The sequence below is a fragment of the Microplitis mediator genome, chromosome 10 (genome assembly GCF_029852145.1).
Source record: "Microplitis mediator isolate UGA2020A chromosome 10, iyMicMedi2.1, whole genome shotgun sequence".
NCBI classification, from domain to species: domain Eukaryota; kingdom Metazoa; phylum Arthropoda; class Insecta; order Hymenoptera; family Braconidae; genus Microplitis; species Microplitis mediator.
The window spans coordinates 6,285,716-6,309,009 of NC_079978.1; the positions used below are offsets into that span (position 1 = coordinate 6,285,716).

The window sequence follows — 23,294 nt, forward strand, 5'->3', positions numbered from 1 at the left end:
TCCGTTTTCATTGAACTAAATAAATTTGTGACAAGTATCGAACTAATCTCCATTAAATTATCTTCAAAATAGTATGCAAAATATCTTGATTCCGTGAACTAACAAGGGTATAATAATTGAAATAGTTGCCGAAGTGAGGCGAAAAAAATTTTTCGATCGTAAAGCACACTCTGATGCTTCGCATCATGAGTCTTGCAAAATTGCACCTGTAGTTTTTTTTTAATTTTCTACATGTCCATATTTTTAGTTTTTATTTTTTTGTAATCGATTTGTTGAAAAAAAAAATCCAAAGATTTTTTAATTGTCTGTTAACTTCAGGATCATATTTACACTCGTATTCTTTATCATCAGGAAATAAATTAAATTTTGTGTTTTATATCATTTTATTGATAACTAAATGACTGATTAATAATTAAATTTTTTTTAAAAATATATATATATATATATATATATAGTTCACATATTTATAATTTCTTGTTATTATTTTATTTAAATTCCAGTCATGTTTAAAATGACGATTTTTTATGATCCTGAAGTTAGCAGACAATTAAAAATTTTAGGATTTTATTTTGAACAATTAAATTTGAATAAAAAAAGAATCTGAAAAAATGTACATGTAGAAAATTAAAAAGACTATAAGTGCAATTTTTATCAATATTTTGTTTTATAATTTATCATTTTTTTAAAAATCCAAAAATTACTAGACGTCGGCTAACTTCAGTATCATAATTTTTTTAAATATTTTTATTTTATAATTTATTGTTTTGAAAAAAACCAAAAATTTTTAGACGTCAGCTAACTTCAGTATCATAATTTTCAAAAACTTGTCGGATTTACCGACTGAGTAAAATGAATGAATTTTATTTTTTTGAGCTGCCATAGACAACGTGTAGGTGGCAAAAGTGATATTGTTTTGTAACGATGGTGTCTAGAGTCTAAACTTGGCCTGCTATAGATTTATTAGCAAGTTCACGTGTAAAATAATCAATTGTCGAGAAAATAAACTGCCTGTTTACTTTAAATTTTTGTTTACTTTTAACAAAAGACTGCAGCCCGTGGGTATAATCGCAAGTTTATTGATTTTATTTATTTCTAAAAAATGTCCAAGCAGAATTTTAACACGGACTGGGATGTCGAGAAACACAAATTGGAGTATGAGTGCGACGATCATTGGGAGTTGAGAAAAAACTTCCTTGAGGCTCACAAAAATGATTACCCTGAGGACCAGTTGGTTTGTTTGGCCCAAGTGTTTACTAATATTGAGCTTCTGGGATGCAAGTAAGTTTTAAATTTAATTTACTGACAAGTTTTAGATTTTATGATTGCTAATTTATTTAAATTTATGCAAGGTATCCTAAAGAAACGATGGACTTGGTAGCAGAGCTGTCGCAAGATGTGGCGAGAGATTTTAGGGAGAAGCAAAAGTCGAAATTGCAGAGGACGTTTGTCAAAGCTTCCGACGCCGCTAGCTCCAAGGTGAAAGGTACAAAAAATTGTGAGTTATCTTGAAAAAATGTATAGCCTGGAAGGAATCAGTATACTTTTTATTATTATTATTTTTTTTACTAATGATATTTGTATACTTAATATTTGTGCTAAACAACGGATATGTATTTTGTTCAGGACATAATACTCCTCACACCGACGCCGCGTCAACATCCACGAGTAAAAGATGTAGCGATGCCGAAGATAATCCCAGTAAAAGAATGAAAATAACGAGTCAGCCATTTGGTAATTTAGTTTTATTAGATTACCCGAATAGTTCTCCTCAAATGACTCTGGATTCTTCGGTGAAAATGAGTGGCCAGCGAATCGAGTGGAAGTTTCATATGGCACAAATTCTTCAATGGTAATTATTAACACCAAGTAGGGTAAGAGCACCAGTACCCAGTCCCAAACCAGTACCCAGCCAGTTGATGTTAAATTAAATCTATAAATAATTTTTAATCTCAGGAATTTGGACGAGGAATAAAAGAATTAAATCATTAATTATTTGAACGTTTCGTCAACTATATTTTGACTTGATCAGCAAAACTACACGGAGAAAAATGTTGGCTCGAAACCTACTAATTTTTATTATGCTGCCGACCAAACGAAACAGGAAGTAAAGAATCCGACAAGTTATTATATTCTTATAAAAAATTATTATGCTGCATCACAATTATAATGTATGAAAGTAATTTTTATTAAAGCTTATCGATAAGTTTCTTGCGCGTAGTAAGTACTGTGATACAGCATAATAATTTTTTGGATTCTTTTATTCCTGTTTCAAGTTTGCTCGCCCTGATTAAACAACTGAATTCGATCGAATTAAACAGAATTGAATTTTTAATTCTATATAATTCAGATGAATTCGGTACCTAACTTAAAAAAGAATTCTGTCTAATTCGGCAGGAAAACTAGAATTAATCCAAATTGAAACGAATTTAAGTAATTCTATTCTGTTTAATTCGAAAATAATTTTTGAATTCTTTTAAATTCTGTCTTACCGAATTTAACAGAATTGTGGAGAATTAAAATTTTTAATTCGTTCGAATTCAGTTGTTTAATCAGAGCGACAGCATAATACAAATTGGTAGGTTTCGAGCCAACATTTTTTTCCGTGTAAATAAAAATTATATAATTAAAAACAAATAATAGCAATGTATGTATAGTGATCCAACACTATATTCAATAACAAGTTACCTCAATACAAATTCTTTATGTCCAAATATTACATAAGTTAAAATAATAAAACTTTACACAATTCATCAAGTAACAGCAATCCATTTATTTAATATATTATTATGTAAATTTGTGGCAATCAAAGTTGGAATTACATCATTACCATTAACAACAACATTATATCTATATATATTTTGAGCCAATGTTAAGGTATATGACCGGCTGGTTACTGGTTAGGGGCTGAGTACTGGTGCTCTTACCCTACAAAACTTTTTTTTTTATTGTTTTAGAAAATTTAAATACATATATGTAGATATATCCCAAGTAGCACAGAGACAACTTCAAGATGTTTTTTAAAAGGATGACAAATTTTTTTTTGTCTCAAAGTCACCTTTTTTGGTATTAATCCGACATGCAAATATTGGTTCCGGGGACGGGGAAAATTTGTGTTGTTTTTCCTGTTTCATATCAATTTAAAAGCCATTTAGATGACTTATTTTACCACTATTTGTAATTTACTTTTTGTTGTCACTTGTGTTAAATCTTTAAAGTAGACATTTTTTCGGTGACATTAATTTCTGATCGTTTTGTCAACATATTTTTGCCTTATCGATCTGTCTAAGAACTGATATCTTATAGATGTCACGAAGGCAAGTGTGCTACTTGGGATACATTTTTTATCGGTTTTAAATAGAGGCAGACTTCTGATCTCTTTAAATTGTTTTATTGTTTTGGTGATATTTCGTGAGCCCAATCCTCACATCCTCAGACTATAATTACAAATTATCTATAAATTATTTTATAATTTTGTTAATTTTTTTACTTACATTTGATGAATAGAGAAAAATAGTTTTTAAGTTTTATTTTTGTTATTCTAGTCATTATAATTAAAAAATTTAAACAGTTTATGTATAATTTTAAGTATAATATAAAACTTTTATTGCGCTGGTAATAAATATTAATGGATAAATTTAATTACAGTCGGTGTGAGTTTTTTATAAATGGTAAGAAAGTGTCCGAAGGAGCTGGCAGTACAAAGAAAGCATCGAAAGCTGATGCTGCCAAGAAAGGTCTAGCTGTTCTTCAAAAATATTATTATACTATTGAGGTATTTATGAGCCAATAAATAATTGTTTGTTATTCGTAGCCGGAAGAAGATAATTAATTACTTGTTTTGCTGAATGTTATTTTAGATAAAAGACGATTGGAAAGTTAACTTGAGTGGGAAACAATCAGAATTAAAGGCAGATGACCCTAATGATAATTCGCTTCAATCAGATGGTGTTGGAGCTAAACTGATGAAGTTGATGGGCTGGGCTGGCGGTGGTCTAGGGAAGTCGGAGCAGGGTATCACTGAACCCGTTACGTAAGTACTTGATCTTTTTTGTTATTTTTGTAAATTGAGAATTTAGTCATTTATAATAACATTTTATTGTAGACTTAAGCGACAAATATCGCGATCAGGGTTCGGATTGAAGTTGACCTCGGATAACATGGGTCTGTTCAAGAGAAAATGCCAGCAGACGTTGTATCAATACATACGAGAAAGCGATACACATAATTACCTAGTATTTGCTGATTTCACAAACGATGAACGCGCAATTATGCACGAGTACGTATTTTATTATATGTACTTATATATTAGACTGTGCCAGAAAAATCGATGTTTTTTTTTCGGACTCATGTGAAAATTATGTTGGATGTAACATGAAAAATTGGGTACCGTTTGGCCCTCAAACTCAATTAGAAAACGCGCGCTTGCCTAAATAAGATTTCCTATTTAAATAAAATGGGAAATATTTTTTTTTTAATTAGAAATTTTATAACTCATCAACTGAATGAATTATTAAAACTAGTACATCTTCTTGTAGGAAATTGAACGCTCTATAAAAAAGATCTCTTATAATTTTTTGATAAATGTAACCGTTCAGAAGTTCTTGACGCTTAAATTCAAATTTATGATAAATTTCACGTTTTTTTTTTACTTTTCCAACAAAACTGTCAATTTAATGGCAAAATGTCATAAAACTGTATGTGTAGAAAAGTTACAGATTTCACAAATTAATTATTTGAGAAAAAAAAATTTTAATTTTTGTAAAAAAGTGACTTTGGAACGGTCAGATTTATCAGAAAATTATAAGAGACTTTTTTTGTAGAGTGTTCGATTCTCTAGATATGTTAGGGTCGGTTGAATTTTTTGGGACAGTCTAATACGCATATATATATTAAAAATATATATATTTTACTCTTGGAGATGTTTAATTAAATGTGTTAATGTTATAGTTGTGCAAGAAGAATGGGATTAAAATCACAAAGTCATGGTACTAAGGATCAGAGAACGTTATTGATAACGCGTAAGCTAGAGCCGAGTGATCTTGTTAAGGAATTATTAAAAATTGGTGGGATCACTGATAAATATATATTAAAAGCTCCTACTGATGATTAAATAAGCTGATAAATTATATATAATTTTAAAATATAAATAATTAAACTGAATAAAGTTTTTTTTTAAATCAACTAGAAAATTTTATTTTATCTCTCAAAGAACCGGAAGTTAAATTATTTTAATAGATTTATAAATTATCTTATCCCCTTGTTTAATCATGAGTAAAATAAAATTCTTTATAATATAATTTGTCGTTTTTATTTTTGCACTGATCATTAAACAAAAAATACAGAAATAAAAACAAAAATATTTATACTAAGTACAATATATATAATATATCTTTCTAATGTAAAACAATACAACGTAATATTATGCATATAAATCGATTAGCACTTTCATCTACACTAGTAAATTTATCTCATCGATATTTAAATATCACCAATTATTAATTATTCTATAAAATTATAAAATCTACACCAGGATAATTATAAATTCATTTTTACAACATTATTTATCATTCGAATACTTTTGGCCCCTGTATGATCTCAGGAATGTCCTTTAAATTTTCTCCGGCATAAGACAGTAATGGCGAGATCTCAACCTCGCCTTGTACAGACTTAGCACCCGCATTCAAAAGCCATTTTTTGTGAAGCGCGAGTAAATCGTCACGTGCTGTCGACGGGCAATCCTGACCAGCAGAATCGGAATTTTTTAGCGGACTAAATTCACTCTCTCTCGGAACTTCCCAAGCGACGAAATTTTTAGAAAATTTCAATACATCGAAAATAAACTTCTCAATCTTAATTCCATTGGGACTCGTCGGTTTTTGTCTCACCCCACTGTTGTCCACATAAGGAATTTTTTTCTTCGCAACATGAAGCGGCAACTCTTCTTCATGATAATCCGAGATGTTACGGAAGAAGCCGAGAGTGAAGTAGTGATTGCAAATATTACCAGCATTGAAAACAAGTTTTCCATCAGGCCGTCTTAACTCTGAAGTCTTCTTGGATATTTCGCTGTACTCAACGACTTGATACTTGCCATCAACCTGATTTAATAATTAATTTACAGTTTACAAGTTTTAAATTTACGATAAATGTTTAAGAAATTGATAACAAACCTGACAAACGACACCGACAGCTTCGCTAGGATCAGCTTTGTCAACAACTTTAACTCCGCAGTCAGCTCCTTTATCGATGCAATAGCCAATGAAAACAGGATCAGCAACTTTAATCAAAATATTATCCACAGAATGAGCGTGTATACTATTAATACCGCGTTCAGTCATATCTTGCAGTATCCCTTGGACTTTTAGTGCGCGATAAAGCCCGCCATTACCATCAGGGGCTTTTGATAACGAGTGCATTTCATCAAGCAATATTTTACCATCAAATCCAAAACAAGGAATCATACCCTGTTTGAAGGCCTTGACATTATTTTTATTCAACCCAAAGTAGTTGTTCTGCTCAAGAAAATCAAGCGTTGACTCGTGAGTAGCCTCGCTTGTCATCAAGTACCTGCGAAAGACAAGGAAATTTATCATCAAATAAATAAATAAATAAAATGATAAAAAAAAACAACATATGGCGATAACTCACCAAGTGATCCCTTGACATTTCCCATACTTTTCTTTAGCCATAACTTCTAACCGTCTTATCTTTTCAGCCTGCAACTGAAACAAGCTCTTGTGTGAGGGCAACCCGACATCGTACATTCCCTTAGGACAAGTGACACCAAGTCTGGTCCCTTGACCACCGGCTAGAACAAGAACCGCAACCCGCCCAGCGGCTATTTCGCGCAGCCCCGTGTCTTGGTATTTCTTCAGCAGAGCGCTGTCACAGCCGGTCACCGACTTGATGGCATCGTCTTCAATCGGCTGGATCCGGTCGTCCAGTAATTTGTTATTGTTCTCCGAAGACTCAGTAGCTCTTTTAAAGTACGAAGTAACCTCCGACAAACTGAACTCCAAAATATCTTCTGTCAAACTAGCGCGCTGGTCTTCTGTCAATTCCTTCCAAAACTGCAGCACGTGTCCTTGATTATATTTATTGAGCTGCGCACGGAGAGTATCTTCATCCATGTTGAGTTATTGTCAATCACACAAAGTAATTTAAAAGTATTTAACTAGACCTGGTAGTTTTGACAGCTGTGGTACCCAGAGTATTAAATTATTGCAAGGAGTTTATACCTGTAAAGGTACAGCACAACTGAATTAAAAGTTGCCAGGCCAGTTCAACAAGAAAATAGTCTCTCAACTTGCGTTGGATGAATTAAAATGGTGGGAGTATCGGAATCGAGTAATGGTATCGGCGTATAATATTGTTATTAACAGAACGAAACTCTCTCGCTAGGCCAAAGAGAATAAGGAACTTGACATTTAAAAAATATTTCATTATCGAACTAGGTTGTTGATGGTGGTGGTGCTGCTGCTGGTGGTTCTTGTTAGTTCTACTGCTCTTGCAACACCGATCTTTCACATCAGATCGTTGACCCATCCGTTCACTTTCACAATTGCTCGAAAAATCTCTCGATTTCTCTGATCCACTCGCATTTCCGTAGTTTATTTTATCTTTATTATTATTATTTGTTTCTTGCCAGTCTCTTGTTTCGAAAATCTGCCAGCAAAGCAACATTTTATATACTCATTTACGCCACAGCTGTAGTATTATGCGTGGCATTTAATTATCTTTCGGTTTATCAGATCTCGGTAGTCCTCTATGCCTAATTTACTGTACTCTCTATGAATCATCGGTGCCTGGAACGGCACTTTCATGCTAAACGAATGATAATTACTGTTACTATTACCATTATTATGATTTTAAATAATAATAAACTAATTAATGTTTATACGCTACTGAGATTTTCATGCTTAAAAAAAATATTAGTGTGAATGTAGCAGACATAAATTTAAACATTATAAATAAATAGCGTAAATAATTAGTAAAATGAAGTTTTTAAAAAATGCACATTTAAAAAATTTAAAAATTAATAAGTGTATTTTTTATAAATGTTATTTTTTAAATTATTTACTCCATTTATTTATAGTTTTAAATTTGCCTGATGCCTGCTACATTCACACTCATAAAAAATACTATCAATTTTGATAAATAAATTTAAAAAATAATAATAATAATAACAACACCTTCATACAGCTTTCATTATCTCTCATTATTTACGATAATACTCCAATCGATGATAACAGCTGGTTATCGTGAGGACATTGAGAGAAATTAAATAATTTTATACAAGGGCTAAATTGTCTGTTATATCATAATAAAAATTCTTATCATTTTTTATAGTTATTATTTTTTTACGCCGGCGCAATGATTACATACTTACTTACTTACTTAATAAACGTGTACGTATGTAAAGCACATGAGGAATACACGTCATCAATGAATTATTTTTGCGATTGCGCGGCTCCGGAACACTTAAAAAAATCTAATTCTCTTTATTTATAAATTATTATTACATACAAATGTATCACCAATCAATTTAAAATATATATAAAACTACCCAGTAATTATCCTAAATAATTATTAAACAATAATTGAAATTTATAATTTTATTTAATTCAAATGTTGCCGCCAAATTACGTTGGTACTCGTGCTTACGTCACAAAATTTTTCATTATTTTTTCTTCATATATTTCTTATCTCAACGACATATAAGTTATCAAAAATATATGTAATTATATTTAAATATATCAGTAGAACAAAACGTAATTATTATTATTTAAAATTTAACAAACAAATTCAAATTAAATTAAGCGCCAGCCGACACTAGTGACACCGCGCGAGAATTTAAAATTCAAATTCGTGCAGTTGGTACTAAAGTGACGTTTAAAAAAAATAAATACTTCAAAATCTACAACAATTACAAAAATATCAACAATATATACATATATATATGTGTATATATATGTATGAAATATCTGTAAATAAATAGTGATTAAGTTTAAGGAGAAAAAGTGTAAATAAATAGATAAGAAAATAGCGGCAGATATTTATTTATAGGTATATATATATATTAATAATAATCCGCAAGTATCTACTGATGTCTGCGTACGTGGCACCAGCAACTGCCAATAACGATACCGTAATTCTGATAGGCGTGGCTAAAACTACACATTCAAATAAAGTTATTACATATATATAGAGTACCGTTGTTTTTTATTGTAGTGGTGTGTAGCTCGGTTGTATTTTCTCCGGCAGCCATAACTTCTCGCGACGACATACCTCAGCTTGTGAATTACTGTCGTGATTCCCCCTAAGGGACAGAGTTCATCATCATCCACATCCACGATCAAGACGACGAGCATCGACGGCCACGACAACGACAACCAACACCTTTCAAATATAACGAGGTTTTTATACATAATCCGATACTAAAACTATATATTATATTTATGTATTTAAACTTATAAGTTTTTATCAACTCCGTCCTGCTTCACACATTTCGGTAAACTTTTGCCGGCTGTGATTTTTTTTAACACGACACTCCATTCTATTCGTATACTGTATCTGTGCAGTGTAATTGTAAATCTGTTACACATACCGGTGACTTATTACTCTTATTTTTAGTTATATTTATTAATTTATATATTTTAAATTATAAGATTTCAATTACAGTATTATTATTTACGGTTATTTATTTATTTTTTCGACAGATTTATACCATAAGATGGATTTCCAAACGACACTGATTTACGGTGGTGTGGTGGTTGTTTCCGCGGCTGTTATTTTTCTGGTATCAGTTCTGGGTATCAAAGAAAAATCTTATGAAGAAGCTATCGCTGAACAACGGAAACTTCCTGATGATTTGCTATTAGGTAAATAATTATTCATTATTATTATAGACCTTGTATACCTTTTTACCAACTACCTATAAATATATATATATATGTATATAGATACGGAGCATAGATGTATATATGTAATAATTTATTAAGAAGCAGCGAGACCTAGAGCAATGAATAAAAAATAATTCTATAACCCGGTTTTATTTTACTGTTATATTATTAATTGCTATTATTTTCTGTACTTAAAATTTATAGGCAAGAAAGACAAGGGTAAAGATAAAAAACATAAAAGTAAGACGGGTAAAAAAGTTAAGGAGAAGAAAGACGATAAAGATGATAAGGATGATAAGCAGGAGCATGTACAATTTGAGGACACTCCTCAAATTTTACCGGACATAAATGTTCAGGTATGTACTGACGTCTTATGTTAATAATTATTATTGTTTTATTTAATTGTTTATGCACTTACACTGTAAAAAATTTTCGGAGTAAATGCGGAGTGAATGCGGAGTGGATGATTGTTTATTTATTTTATTCCATGGAGTGAAATTTACTTCGGAGGGAGTTTATTTTAATATGGACTTCAAATTGGAGTGGATGGAAATTCAAATAAAATCCAGATCACTCCGCTGAACAAAAAAACTCCCTATTTACTCCATGGGTAGAGGTACCATTTGTGGCCACTGCTCCATTTTTGAACAATTAATCCTTTATTTTAATTAATGAAAAAGTGTAAAATAAAATTTTCATTTTAATAGTGGGATAGAAATATCTTTAAACATATTTTAAAAATTATGTTGGGTCTTTTACAAATTATTTTATTTAAATTTTTCGTGTCCAAAACCGGGCCTACTGTGGCCAAAAACGGTACCTCTACCCTACAGTGATTTTATTTTAAGCTCCGAAATGAAACTGAAGTTAGCCGACGTTTGATAGTTATGATTTTTTTGAAAACGATAAATTATAAAAAAAAAGTATTTTTAAAAATTGCACCTACAGTTTTCTTAATTTTCTACATGTGCATATTTTTAGTTTTTTTTTTTTCGTAACCGATTTGCTGAAAAAAAAATCCGAACTTTGTTAACTTCAGGATCAAAATTTCGAATCGGAGTAAATGCGGATTAAAAAAATTCAGACCGTTTCTTTGAAAAGATAAATTCTCTTTTTACTCCGTATGTGGAATGATTTTTTGTTTGAACTCCGAAACTCCGAGTGAATTCGGAGTTAAATAAAATCCGTGACTACTCCGAATTAACTCCCGATTTTTTACAGTCTACTAATTAATATACGGGAGGTATATTTATCTATCATTTAACCCGGTGGCTATTTACATAATAATTAATTACTTAGCACAATATTAAATATCTTCCGTTCTTGGAGTGTTTCACGGCTGAAATACGGTACACTCGTTTGCATATCAAATGTAACACATGTAGGTCATTTAATATGACAAATACCTGGCTGAAAAAAAATTATTTTATATATTACACATACATGTGCACATATCTTGTAACATTACCCGATAATCGTTTGCTTCATCACCAAAAAATAAAAAAAAAACTATTACTCACTAACAACTACTACAATAATATCGAAAGATAAATATAATAAAAAGTAAATAAATATAATAAACTGTTAAAATTTAATTGCCAATCACGTCGGGCGATTTATCAGCTCATTCTTACAGTCAATTAAAAACTAAAAAAAAATTCAATGTATGTTTTATTATTCATAACTAATAAATTTTTTAAAAATTTAAATTGATGTAGTGTCACGTTCTTGCGTTTAATTATTTAACTGATCAGAGTGTACTCTATATTTTTAAATGCCACCGACCCTCCAAAAGATAATGAAATTTTTCGAGGCATTTTTTTTTAAATTGAATTTTTTTTTATTTTACATAAGACAGCTGGCATTATCTCGACAAAGTTTTACTCGTTATTTTATGTCTTTCTCTAGTCGATAAACTTTGTCGAAAAACGAGAGATTATTCAGCTCAAATATAAGTTATTGATAAGAGAAAAAAAGTATTAAGTTATTAATCCAACATGCATACATACTAACATAACAATTAATTGGTTTTTATCAAACACTTGGGCTTTTATATTTGGGATATATTGTGTTGTAATGCAGGATGTTGGCAAGGGGAATAAGAAGAAGAGTAAGCCTGAAAAGGTGAAACCAATCCTTGTAAATAAGGATGAGTCACCAGTTGTGACAGAGTCAATAGCTTCCCAGCCTCCGCTGGTAAATGTCAATCATTTTGATGTCATTCACCCAAAGGACGACCTTGAATTAATTCGGAGTCAAAGTGTAAGTTATGCAGTCGGAAACGCTTGCTTGCTACACAATATATTTTCATAAACTCAATAGATATATTTATTATTATTTTATTTTATTATTTTTTTTTTTTCACGGCTTGATACCACATTCATCGCTAATTGCCAGCTTTTAAATAATCAAATATCCATTGGCTCGTCATTTAATATGCTAATTTATTTATAAATTTTATTTTGTTTATTTTATTTTATTTTATTTAATTAGAAGGAAAATCTCCAGCAAGCGACTCAGTCAGAGCCGGTGACAGGAAAGTCATCGCCAAGAGAAACTCCAACGAAATCAAAAAAGAATGTTGTTAAAGAACCCGTTAAGAAAAAGGAAGAATCTAAAGATGATAAAAAAGAATCAAACGTAAATGTTAATGCAGCCGTCCAACAGACAGTAGTAAAAGCTTCAGCGTCACTTGCTGAGCAAGCTCCTACTGCCAAGGAATTTAAAGAACCGCAGCAAAAAGATGTACAACAACAAAAAGATACCGCGATTTCAGTGCAACCGACAAACAAAGAAGTCAATAAAAAAAATAAAAAGAAAAATGACATTCTCGCTCAAATAGGTAAGCATTTGACTTAAAAAAAAAAAAAAAACAAGTTTATGCATCTATATTTGAAGTAAAAAATTGATAATTGTTTTAGGTGGGGACAAGGATGGAATAAATGTGTCTCTATTGATGCCGCTGGTGCAAAAAGCCGAGTTGAGTCGGTCAGAAATTCAGATTCTCATTGACTTGTTGTTGAACAAACAACTGGATAACCCACAGGAGGTCACCGAGTGGACTGAAGGCCGCGCGGATCCGGTAATAAAACTAAAGAAACAACTCAGCGAGAAGGAAAAAGCCCTGTCTGAAGAGCACGAAGCCAGCTTGACTTACCAGAACAAATTGAAAGAACTCAGAGCTGAATTGAATTCAGAGAGGTCTAGGTTAACCGGTAGTTTAAAGCAACTCGAGGAGGCGCTCAATGCCAAGATAACTGAAGCACAAACTCTGCACACGCGTATGCAACACATACTTGAAAGTCATGCCGCTGAAAAACAAGGATTCGCCCGTCAAATTGAACAGCTCCAGGCTAAGGTCAATGAGGATGCCGCGATTATTCATAAGATGCAGGAAGATCAAGGTCAGACGCAAGGACATCTTCAGCAAGAATTGATAGCTCAGCGCAAGCAGCTTGACATGCAGTTTGCTCAGATGCGGGAAAATGAAAACTTGTTGAAGAATCAATTGACGCAAAAGCAATTGGAGCTTGAGCAATTCCAGGGTGTTCACATAACTGTCACTCAGGAATTAACGGCTACGGTCGAATCCAGCTCAAGTGAGATTGATATGCTGAGACAACAGCTCGGCATGATGCAGGAACAGTTCATGCACTCGGAAGCACAATTGCAGAATTTACGCGAGTCCGACGTACGTCTTCAGGAAATGGCACGACAACTCGAAGAATCGCATCGCGCAAACGCTGATCTTGACCATCGCCTTAAAAATCTCCATCGCCATGAACAGGAATTGCAGAAACAGGTTCACTCATTGCAGAATGAATTGAAGGTTGTCAAGGCTGAGGCTGGTGACGCGACTGCTTTGAATGGGGAATTAAATAAAGTCCAAACGGAATTGAATAAATTAAAGTCTGATTTGTCTGTGTCACAAAATGAAGCCAAAACAGAAGCTATAGAAGTAACAAATTTGAAAAATTTACTTTCTGATAAAGAAGAAGAAGTTAAAAAACTCCAGCAAGATTTACTTAAAGCTCAACAGGAAGTTCAAAAGAATGACGCTGTCATTAAAAATTTGGAGTCGGCGTTGAACGAGGCCCGCAATGAATTGACCAAAGCGCGCGCTGAGTTGACTAAAGCTGTGGAGGATTTGAAACAGGAAAAGAATAGAGTAAAGAACTTAATGGATGAACTTAAGAATCTTAAGGCAGTGGAGAACAATCAAGCAACCGGTGACGTTAAATTATTGAAAGCCGAAATAGAACAATTGCAGAATGGCGACAAAAAATCAAGTGCCATTCATCTGGAAATAATAAAACTCCAGGAAGAGAATGAGCGACTTAAAGACATGCAGCGAACGCAAGAAGATCACGGTCAGATTGACGCCTTGAAGAGCGAGTTGATGAAGAAACAGACTGAATTTAATCAGCTCAAAGCTCAAGTCGAATCTCTACAACGCGACGCAAATAACCACTCGAGTTTAACTAAACGATTGCAGGATGACTTGGAGGCCCAGCGATTAAAGAACAACGTAAGTCTTTTTTTTAATAGACATCCTCGTTATTTTCGTTTTTTTATCATTTGCAGTTTTTATTCTCATGTCTTCCATCACTTTTCGAACATTACATTTTAAAAAATCATACAACAAATTCGTTAATTCAAATTTACGATATCGATAAATTAATTTTGTTTTTTATTTTTTACAAATTTATTGCTTTGAATATTTTTCGTAAATTTATTCCTATTTTATCTCTACATTTTGCTTTATTGTTGTTATTATTATTATTGTTATTTCGTGATTGGTCGCAGGAATTACGTACTAAGAACTGGAAAGTGATGGAAGCTCTTTCAGCCGCCGAGTCGCGTGTTAAATCCAATCCCAGGAAATCTATTGACGTAAGTCTTGGCCGTCGTTTATACAAATAATAAAAATTTAAATTAGTGACCATCCGTTAATCTTTTTAAATAAAAAAAATATTTTCTTTACGATCACTCGCTACTCGTTATTAGTCATCGTCTTATCATGGAATGTAAACTATTAATAGCCGTCATAATAACTATTCACATAAATGTATATATGTATATATGTATGTATATATTTTTTTTTAATTTACAGGAAAGCATTGAGTCGGTAAAAAATAAAGAACAGGAGACAACAAAATCTTTATTGCAGAGGATATTCCCCGAGATCTCTGTCACTGAAAAATCATTCGATAAATGGCTGACGAGTTTTGAGGAACGGGTCCAAGATGTTTTGCAAAATAAAAATTACTATGAGTCACAAGATGTTAATTCAGAATTAGAAAAACAAAATAAAAATTTACAAGGCTTGGTCGCTCACTATAAGCAAATTATTATTGATACCGTACGTTTTTTATTTCTTAAGATTTTTTTTTTAATTACAAAAATAATTACTCTGTAAAAAAAATTGCGGATTAAATCCGGAGCAGATGATTATTTAGTTGATCCCCTCGGAGTGAAATTCACTCCGAAGTGGAATTTATTTTAATACTGTGTCCAAATTGGAGTGAATGGAAATTTAAATAAAATCCAGATCACTCCGAAATCACTCCGCTGAAGAAACCAACTCCATATTTACTCCGTATGCAGAGTAATTTTTTTTAAACTCCGTAACTCCGAGTGACGGACAGAGAGAATTCGGATTTTAATAAAATTCGTAATTACTCCGAATTAACTCCCGATTTTTTGTACATGTATTTAAATATTTGAATAATTTTTTCAGGAGGGAATGCTTAATAATCTTCAAAATAATGTAGAATCCGAAGAGTCAAGATGGAAAGCAGGTTTGCGGCAAAAAGAAAACGAAGTTATTAGTCTTAGATTAGAATTACAAGAAATTAAAAATAAAACAACAATAAACGATAAGGTAAATTAGTAATTTAATAATTAATAGCATCTTTTATCCATAAATGTGTTGCATGACTTTTTATTTAAAAACAAATATTTACAACTAACAATTTAAATAATCATGCTTAATTAATCAAATGGAGTTAAAAAATAAACTTTTAATAATTTTTTAATAAATCCGTGCATGTATGGTTGTTGTAATTGGTGTACTCAGATTCACGAACAAAAGGACACGTGTCGTGACAGTGATGGAGTTGAATTTGCATTTAGTTGCATTGAAAAGTCTCTGCCGACTATAACTAAAGAGGTATGAAGTATTTTAATGGATTTATTAACAAAATATACAAGTTTTATTACCGGCTCATGATTGCTAAATATTTAATAATCTTTCTCTTGATCAAACTCGTAACCATTTCCATCAAATAAGGGTAACAATTAACAATGCATGGCTTTTTTAATTAAAATAAGTAAACTACACTGATTATTTATTACTAACATTAAGGGCATTCTCAGACAATACTCCACACTTTTTAAAAATATTCAAGTCAAACTGTCATAAGCATGTCAAAATTTTATTAATTAATTAAAAAGAAATCAAAGCATTAATTGAAAAAAGCACAAGTTCGCTGAGAAAAAAAGTTAACATTTGAAACAATGAATAAGAAATTTACTGAGAATGTATGAGGGTAAATTAGGATAAATCAGGATGGATGAAGATGGATGAGGATAATCATGGATTTTCCTATTCATTTCCACGATTACTCTTCACTTTCCGACGTCGGAAATCGCAAATTGCAAATCTCGAATTCGACTCCACCGTCCATCTTACGGAATTAAATATAAATTTTTAAAAATTACTTAAAGTTGTTATCAGTTAGGAGTTTAACAAAATTTGTTGAGTAAATTTCAGCCTGCGAAATTTGAAAATTTGAATTATAAAATTGACATGAAGATTTTACTGAAATTCATTTGACAAATTTCGTTTAACTCCTGATTGATAACAACTGTAAGTAGTTTTTTAAAAATCTATATCTCGAAATTGTCCTTTTCTCAATTACTACCTCAATTTTTTTTTTCAATTAATCAATAAAATTTGAATACATTAAAAAAGCGGGAGGCACTGCCTGAGAATTCCCTTAACTATAATAATTATAAATAAATAAAATAGTGTTTTATTTAAAATTATTTAAAAATTTAAGCTTCAAGAAAAAATATCACAATTAGAGTCGAGATTGAAGGAAGAGGAAGCGCTGAAAGATAAAGCAAATTTAGTGACAGTAAAAACAACCTACACTTCGCCAATTAAAACTGTTAATTTTGCCAACGTTGAACAGCTGCAAGAGGTTATTATTCTTTTTTATTTTTATAATTATAATTTTTTAAATAATCATTATTATTATTATTGTTTAATTGGATATTGTTTGAAGGAAAAACAGAGATTATCACAAGATTTGGAGACTGAACGTACGAAAAATAAAGTGCTGGACAACGAGCTGGGTAAACTGCGTTCGCTGGTTGAAAACAGTGAAGCCACTTTAAATCAAGAGAAAACTTTAGTCTCGAAACTTCAGCAAGAAGTCTCTCGACTGAAGGTATTTAGATATTTGAATTAAAAAAAATTAATTAATTGATAAGAGAATTCGCTAATAGAAGTTTTTTTAACAGAATGAAGCTACCGGAGCTTGCAGTAGTCTCGATCAGTCTGTGAACGGACCTTCATCGGAGTTCATGAAGCCAGAGGTTAGTGGAGATCATAATTTTTGTCCTTTTTTTTTATGTAATTACTAACACATGAAAACGGCAATTTATTTGGGATAAATAAATTTTGATCGTTGATAAAGACTCAGTAGTTATGAAAATAAATTGCCGTTATCGTAAATCGATAGTCAGACTTGCCCGATCTCTAATCAGCTAATGACCTATCTGAATAACACGCAGCAGATGAGAGCGACCCAGTCTCTGTTAGCTGCAATAGAAAAAACCCTTATCAAGAACCCGGAACCCGAAAACTGTTCCATAACCAGCACCAAATTGGTTGTCGAGTCACAACAAGATTACAACCGTGACTCATTTACCTCCGAATTAAATTCCGATAATTGTCATACGGCAGCTTATGACGTACAATCTATTAACGGTCAACAACATAAAAAACACAAGAAAAAGAGGAAGGTAAAGCAATAAAAAAACAAATGGCCAACCTTTTTATTGGTCCAAGTGTTGCGGGAAAGTATTACTGGCTCGATTAAATTTTAAAATGACAGTTGGTGCATCTTTACTTTTGGTAAATGGATTGAGGATTTTTTTCTTTTTCTTTTTCTTTTCCATTATTTTTTCATATCGTTTTTGTCTTACAATTAGTGCCTCTATTTATTTTCATACCAGTTTTTATTCTTGGATCAGTGTGTAATTATGTTAGTAGCTGATTTTAGCTGCATTTAAAACTTTCGCCAGATATATTATATATATAAGACTGTTGTTCAATTTTCCTCCTTGATTTTTCACATTTCATTCTTTTTATTTTCTTGTTGAAAGTCTAATTGTTCATTAGAAAAGTGTTTCAACATCACCATGACAATATTTTATTTCTGGTAATTTAAACTAGACGCTTGTAAAAAAAAATCTCTTGTTATTTATTGCTGACACTTGAAATGATTATTTTCTGAAGGTTTTAATCTACACTCCTGTAGCTCTTATCAGTAATTATTATTTTTTTTCCTTTACTTCCTGCTATGTAAGAGGAATAAAAAAAAATTCATACAATAATGATGCCAGTAGCAACAAAAAAAATCAACGTATGTAAGAAGAAAAAAATAAATAAATTTAACGTCGAGTTGCCTTTGTCCCAGTGTTTAAATCTGCACCAATATTAAGTACCAACTAGGGATTATCGGGCAAATAAATAAATTAAAATAAAATAATAGTCGCGTATTTAAATTAACGTGATAGCTAAATAACAATTTAATTTTAATTGTTCTGACAGTCCACAAAGAAAGCCACTTCAAAGCGGCGCAGATTCGCAGGTATGCTAAATTAAAAAAAAAAAGCGCGATATATATTTGAAATCAATAAATACCTTTTTGCGGGAGCATAGTTATCAAAATAGGGTCGTACGGTTTTAAATTGCTTTTTTATTTTATTTTTATTTATTTTATTATTATTTTTATTTTAAATTTCATTTCATCATCATCGTCACTTGTCATTATAATCAACTAGTTTATCATTTGAGGCACTTAATATCCATCACGACAGTTTCGCTTAAATTCAAGCCACTCTCGATTTTAAATTAATACTTATATTTTATTTGCTGAAATTTAAATTCAAGTCTAAGTAAACAATACATTTATATATTGTAATTAAATAAGCGTAATTACACTTGTATATATATTTATTTTAATTAGTTTATAAATTACTATTAAATGTATGCTTTTACTCACTTTTTATTTGCTATTTTTGTTACCCTTAATTTAATCCTTATATAAATATTAGGGTGCGTCATTTTGAAGCAACAGTTTTTTTTTTAAGTGCATGTGGAAAAAATCATAGTTCAACACAAAAAAAAAATTTTCGCACAAAAAAAAAATTCTATGTCGATTACAGACCTAGCTCATTGAAAAATTCGATTTTCCAATTTAAATAACATGGGAAAATTTTTTTTTTTTAACTTTGAGTATTTTTAACTCGTTATCAAATCAATAGATCGAATAGACTCATACATATTTTTGTAGGAAATTGAACGCTCTACAAAAAAAGTCTCTTATCATTTTTTGATAAATTTATCTGTTTAAAAGTTATTAGAGCTCGAAGTGAAGTTGGGGATCTTTTTACTTTTCCGGCGAAACTATCAGACTTATCACAAAATGTTATAAGGTCTTTTTTGTTGACAATTTTATTCTCTACAAATTATTATGAGTAAAGTTTTTTTAAATTCCGCATTGTTTTCTAGTTATTTTCATTTGAATTTCAAGCTCTTAAAAAAGTAGTGTTCTGATCGATTTCGAGCTTGAAATTCAAATGAAAATAACTAGAAAACAATGCGGAATTTAAAAAAACTTTACTCATAATAATTTGTAGAGAATAAAATTGTCAACAAAAAAGACCCTATAACATTTTGTGATAAGTCTGATAGTTTCACCGGAAAAGTAAAAAGATCTCCAACTTTACTTCTAGCTCTGATAATTTTTAAACAGATAAATTTATCAAAAAATGATAAGAGACTTTTTTTTGTAGAGCGTTCAATTTCCTACAAAAATACGTATTAGTCTATTCGATCTATTGATTTGTTAACAAGTTAAAAATACTCAAAGTTAAAAAAAAAAAATTTCCCACGTTATTTAAGTGGGAAATAGAATTTTTTTTCTTGAGCCAAAATTTTTTTTTGTGTTGAACTATGATTTCTTCCACATGCACTTAAAAAAAAATGTTGCTCCAAAATGACGCACCCTAATATATATATATATATTTTTTTTTTCTTATAATCGAATCCATAATTAATAACCAAGTGTGCTGCATTTTGTTTACTGACAAATAATTAATTCAATACTCGGACCCTGACCTGAATTTAAAATATTTTGTTTATTAATAATTAATAATTATCGATCGTACAAAGAGAGTGGCTTTGACTGCTTGGTAATTTTAGCGCCGTAGAATTTAAATTCAATAAATAAATATGTAATATTATTAATTTAAATCAATAAAACCATTTGATTAAATAATATGTAAGTGCTAACAATGAAATTTATAATTATTAACTGGATCTGGTGCCTGGCGTTTAAAAAAATTAAAATATATTAACCATATTAATTAATAACCCACGCGGACAATATGTATGTATATATACTTTTAAAAAATTGTTAATAGCCAGGCGTTAAATGTATATATATATATTTATACAAATAAATATGAATGGTTATTAAATAATAATTGGGATTAATTTTGAGTGCAAACACTGGGGTAAAGGGTAGTTTTTATCTACTGGACTTAGACCGGGCTAATCATATATTTATCATGTACAAATAAAATCATATTTTATTTTATTCATTTATTTCAGATTTTATTTTATTACACAGATATTTTTTTAGTTATTTTTATTTATCAGTGTGATTGTATTTTAAAATGTAGATGTGTAAATGTTTGCTTTTAGTTCGCACAATCACTGATAATTTATTATTATTTTTTATTCTTTAAAGTTAAACAAATAAATATACTTTTATTATTTCAATTTTATTACCCAAGTTTTTTTTGTTAACGCACGGCAAGTTATTAAAATTAAATATTTATAAAGCTTGCACTTCATTTATGTTATTTGTTTAAAATAAATTATATATATTTTTCATGTTACCTGCATTGAATATACGAGTTTTTATCACTGGTTAGTCAAGAGAAAATCGAATTTTGACCAATAAAATTTGGCGGGAAAATTATTCATTTTTTTCCTTGGGTAGAAAACGTCTCATTTCTGTCTGATCAATTAGTTTTGAATATTATATTTGCTCTATAGAAATCGCATTCGTATATTGTGAATTTTTAATTAATTATGTCATATTTTAATCAACTAGTTCGCGTAAAAACCAAAATTAATTGCATATAAAAAACTTCTTGAAGAATTTATTACGTAGAACTTTTAAATTCAAAGCAGTCGAAATATTTTGGTGTCGCGACTAAAAAACTTATATATTTTGAATATTCTAATTACAATAAATATATATAAAAAATACGACAATACTTTTTCACATTTATTTAGTCCGCGGTTATTTTGTTGTAAAGTCCAAATTTTGACAGGAATAAATATTTAAAATATTTTCAAGTTTTTTTTTTTACTTTTAATAATTTCCAAAAATTTTAGTATTTATTATTTTTGACTTATCACCAAATTTTGATATTTAAGTAAACAAGTAAAATTTACCGCGAAAATCAATTTTAAAAAAATATAATCAAACGAAATTCCACTAAAAAATCAAAATTTGTTTATCTAAAAGTCAAAATAAATTAAGTTTAAATAAATTATTTTCATTTTATAATTTTCCAAAATTCTACTCAAAGAATTCTGTCTCAAATTACGAATTCTAGAGAACTAATCTCTTTTAAAAAATTTTTCAAACGTTTCCAACAAAAATCTGTATCGCGTAATTGTTCAAATTACCTCGTTTTCCGGCTCCAAATATTTGAACTCAAATAAAAACTTTCAATCCAGGTACTCATGAAAAATATCTGTGGCACGGGATTAAACACGATTCGAAACTTTATCTGATGGCAGCTCTCGCCTTCGGCTCCCGAAAATGATACTGAAGTTAGCCGACATCCAATAATTTTTGGATTTATTAAAAAACGATAAATTTAAAAAAAAAAAATATTTTAAAAAATTGCACTTATAGTCTTTTCAATTCTCTACATGTGCATTTTTTCATTTTTTTTTTCTTCAAATTTAATTGTTCAAAATAAAATCCTTAAATTTTTAATTGTCTGCTAACTTCAGGATCATTTTCCGAAACCTGTTTCATCTCTTGCCACACAATCAACTATTTTATTAACTTAATGTCTTGTCAAAGTGATTCTTGCATTGTGAACATTTATGGGTTCTCGTTCTCACAAAAAAAAAAAAAAAAATTAATTAATCAATAAGTATATCTATAAATAATTAAAATAAACTGTAAATTTTTCAGGGTGGTTCAGGAAAAAAGTAACGTCAAGAGCAAAGCTGCGCTAGCGAAAAACAGTAAAGGAGTTGCGTAGAATGCAAACTAAACAATAAATAATAAATAATTATAATAATGAAGTAAATAAATGAATAGTGTTATTAGCACATAAAGTCAAGCTGTGGACGTGACTAAACAGCGACTTTGCTACTGAGAAGACTAAAATAATAATAATAATAATAATAATTAATTATGGATAATGTTTATTATAAAAAATATATCATATTTTATTATATGAAGAATTGATAAAAAAAAAAATATTGATAATAATAACAGTAAATAATTAAAAAAATAAATAAAGGCGTAGGTAATGAGGCAGGAAAATCATGAGAGATTTAGTAGACGGTAACAAATTAAATACTTGAAAAATAAACACGTTTTTTTTTTTTTATTTTGAACCAACGATTCACTCCATTTGAGATTTAGTAATCCAGATGTTAAAAGACAACACAGAACTCTAGTACATATTTAAAATTGTATTTAAAAAACAAGAAAAAAAGTTTACAATAAAAAATATAAAAAAATGATTCCACTCAATTTGAATAAATGAATCTATCAATTGGGCTAATTAGAAGTTAATTAAAAAAGTAATAAGAATTAAAAAAATATATATATATAAAAATATATTATATTAATTACATAAACGATTAAAACATAATATTGCAGTCGATGCATTTTAATAAAATAAAATAAAATATAAAATGATAAAATATATGAACAGTCGCACGTGCAATAAAGTGTTCGGTAATTAAAAAACGAGCATTGATATTCTAGTGAGCTTTGTGCAACAAAATCATGGTTGAAGCCCAGTGAGAGCAAGTTAATGTGTCCACCA

The 23,294-nt window shown here is 30.2% G+C and overlaps 3 protein-coding genes across 13 annotated transcripts; 2 read left to right on the plus strand and 1 right to left on the minus strand.

Moving 5' to 3' along the window:
* The first annotated feature begins 901 nt into the window (after nt 1-901).
* On the plus strand, nt 902-5,181 carry LOC130675798 (NF-kappa-B-repressing factor). The gene is made up of 7 exons (XM_057481660.1): nt 902-1,278; nt 1,350-1,483; nt 1,624-1,849; nt 3,646-3,772; nt 3,858-4,030; nt 4,103-4,276; nt 4,948-5,181. The coding sequence occupies exons 1-7, from the start codon at nt 1,100-1,102 to the stop codon at nt 5,108-5,110; spliced, it is 1,176 nt and encodes a 391-aa protein (XP_057337643.1). The 5' UTR covers nt 902-1,099; the 3' UTR covers nt 5,111-5,181.
* A 135-nt stretch (nt 5,182-5,316) lies between these two features.
* LOC130675797 (UDP-N-acetylhexosamine pyrophosphorylase) lies at nt 5,317-9,346 on the minus strand. 2 transcript variants are annotated; one of them, XM_057481659.1, is made up of 4 exons: nt 9,214-9,346; nt 6,649-7,824; nt 6,171-6,567; nt 5,317-6,098 (listed from the first exon to the last, which is right to left on the minus strand). In XM_057481659.1, the coding sequence occupies exons 2-4, from the start codon at nt 7,128-7,130 to the stop codon at nt 5,565-5,567; spliced, it is 1,413 nt and encodes a 470-aa protein (XP_057337642.1). In that variant the 5' UTR covers nt 7,131-7,824; nt 9,214-9,346; the 3' UTR covers nt 5,317-5,564. The 2 variants fall into 2 exon arrangements, with proteins under 2 accessions (XP_057337642.1, XP_057337640.1); XM_057481657.1 differs by lacking the exon at nt 9,214-9,346 and adding an exon at nt 8,193-8,379.
* LOC130675792 (ribosome-binding protein 1-like) lies at nt 9,276-22,866 on the plus strand. Of its 10 annotated transcripts, none has more exons than XR_008991337.1 (15): nt 9,276-9,416; nt 9,720-9,881; nt 10,107-10,258; nt 11,985-12,164; nt 12,396-12,744; nt 12,824-14,430; nt 14,709-14,795; nt 15,016-15,264; nt 15,643-15,786; nt 15,982-16,074; nt 16,967-17,110; nt 17,195-17,359; nt 17,433-17,507; nt 17,706-18,048; nt 22,427-22,866. XR_008991337.1 is itself a non-coding variant. In XM_057481641.1 (15 exons), exons 2-15 carry the CDS (start codon nt 9,734-9,736, stop codon nt 22,445-22,447), a joined length of 3,645 nt encoding a protein of 1,214 aa, XP_057337624.1. In that variant the 5' UTR covers nt 9,276-9,416; nt 9,720-9,733; the 3' UTR covers nt 22,448-22,866. The 10 variants fall into 10 exon arrangements, 9 of the variants coding, with proteins under 9 accessions (XP_057337624.1, XP_057337626.1, XP_057337631.1 ...); XM_057481641.1 differs by having other exon boundaries at nt 17,706-17,936; XM_057481643.1 differs by having other exon boundaries at nt 17,709-17,936.
* The last annotated feature ends 428 nt before the right edge of the window (nt 22,867-23,294 follow it).

Excerpts from the sequence above, each read along its gene's own strand:
- LOC130675792 (XM_057481641.1), top strand. The coding sequence starts at position 9,734 with ATGGATTTCCAAACGACACTGATTTACGGTGGTGTGGTGGTTGTTTCC. Across the intron at positions 9,882-10,106 it reads TCCTGATGATTTGCTATTAG|GCAAGAAAGACAAGGGTAAA; the intron begins GTAAATAATTAT and ends TAAAATTTATAG. Across the intron at positions 17,508-17,705 it reads CGGAGTTCATGAAGCCAGAG|CAGATGAGAGCGACCCAGTC; the intron begins GTTAGTGGAGAT and ends AATAACACGCAG.
- LOC130675797 (XM_057481659.1), bottom strand. The coding sequence starts at position 7,130 with ATGGATGAAGATACTCTCCGTGCGCAGCTCAATAAATATAATCAAGGA. Across the intron at positions 6,568-6,648 it reads AAATGTCAAGGGATCACTTG|GTACTTGATGACAAGCGAGG; the intron begins GTGAGTTATCGC and ends TGTCTTTCGCAG. Across the intron at positions 6,099-6,170 it reads CTGTCGGTGTCGTTTGTCAG|GTTGATGGCAAGTATCAAGT; the intron begins GTTTGTTATCAA and ends TTATTAAATCAG.
- LOC130675798 (XM_057481660.1), top strand. The coding sequence starts at position 1,100 with ATGTCCAAGCAGAATTTTAACACGGACTGGGATGTCGAGAAACACAAA. Across the intron at positions 3,773-3,857 it reads AATATTATTATACTATTGAG|ATAAAAGACGATTGGAAAGT; the intron begins GTATTTATGAGC and ends ATGTTATTTTAG. Across the intron at positions 4,031-4,102 it reads GGTATCACTGAACCCGTTAC|ACTTAAGCGACAAATATCGC; the intron begins GTAAGTACTTGA and ends ATTTTATTGTAG.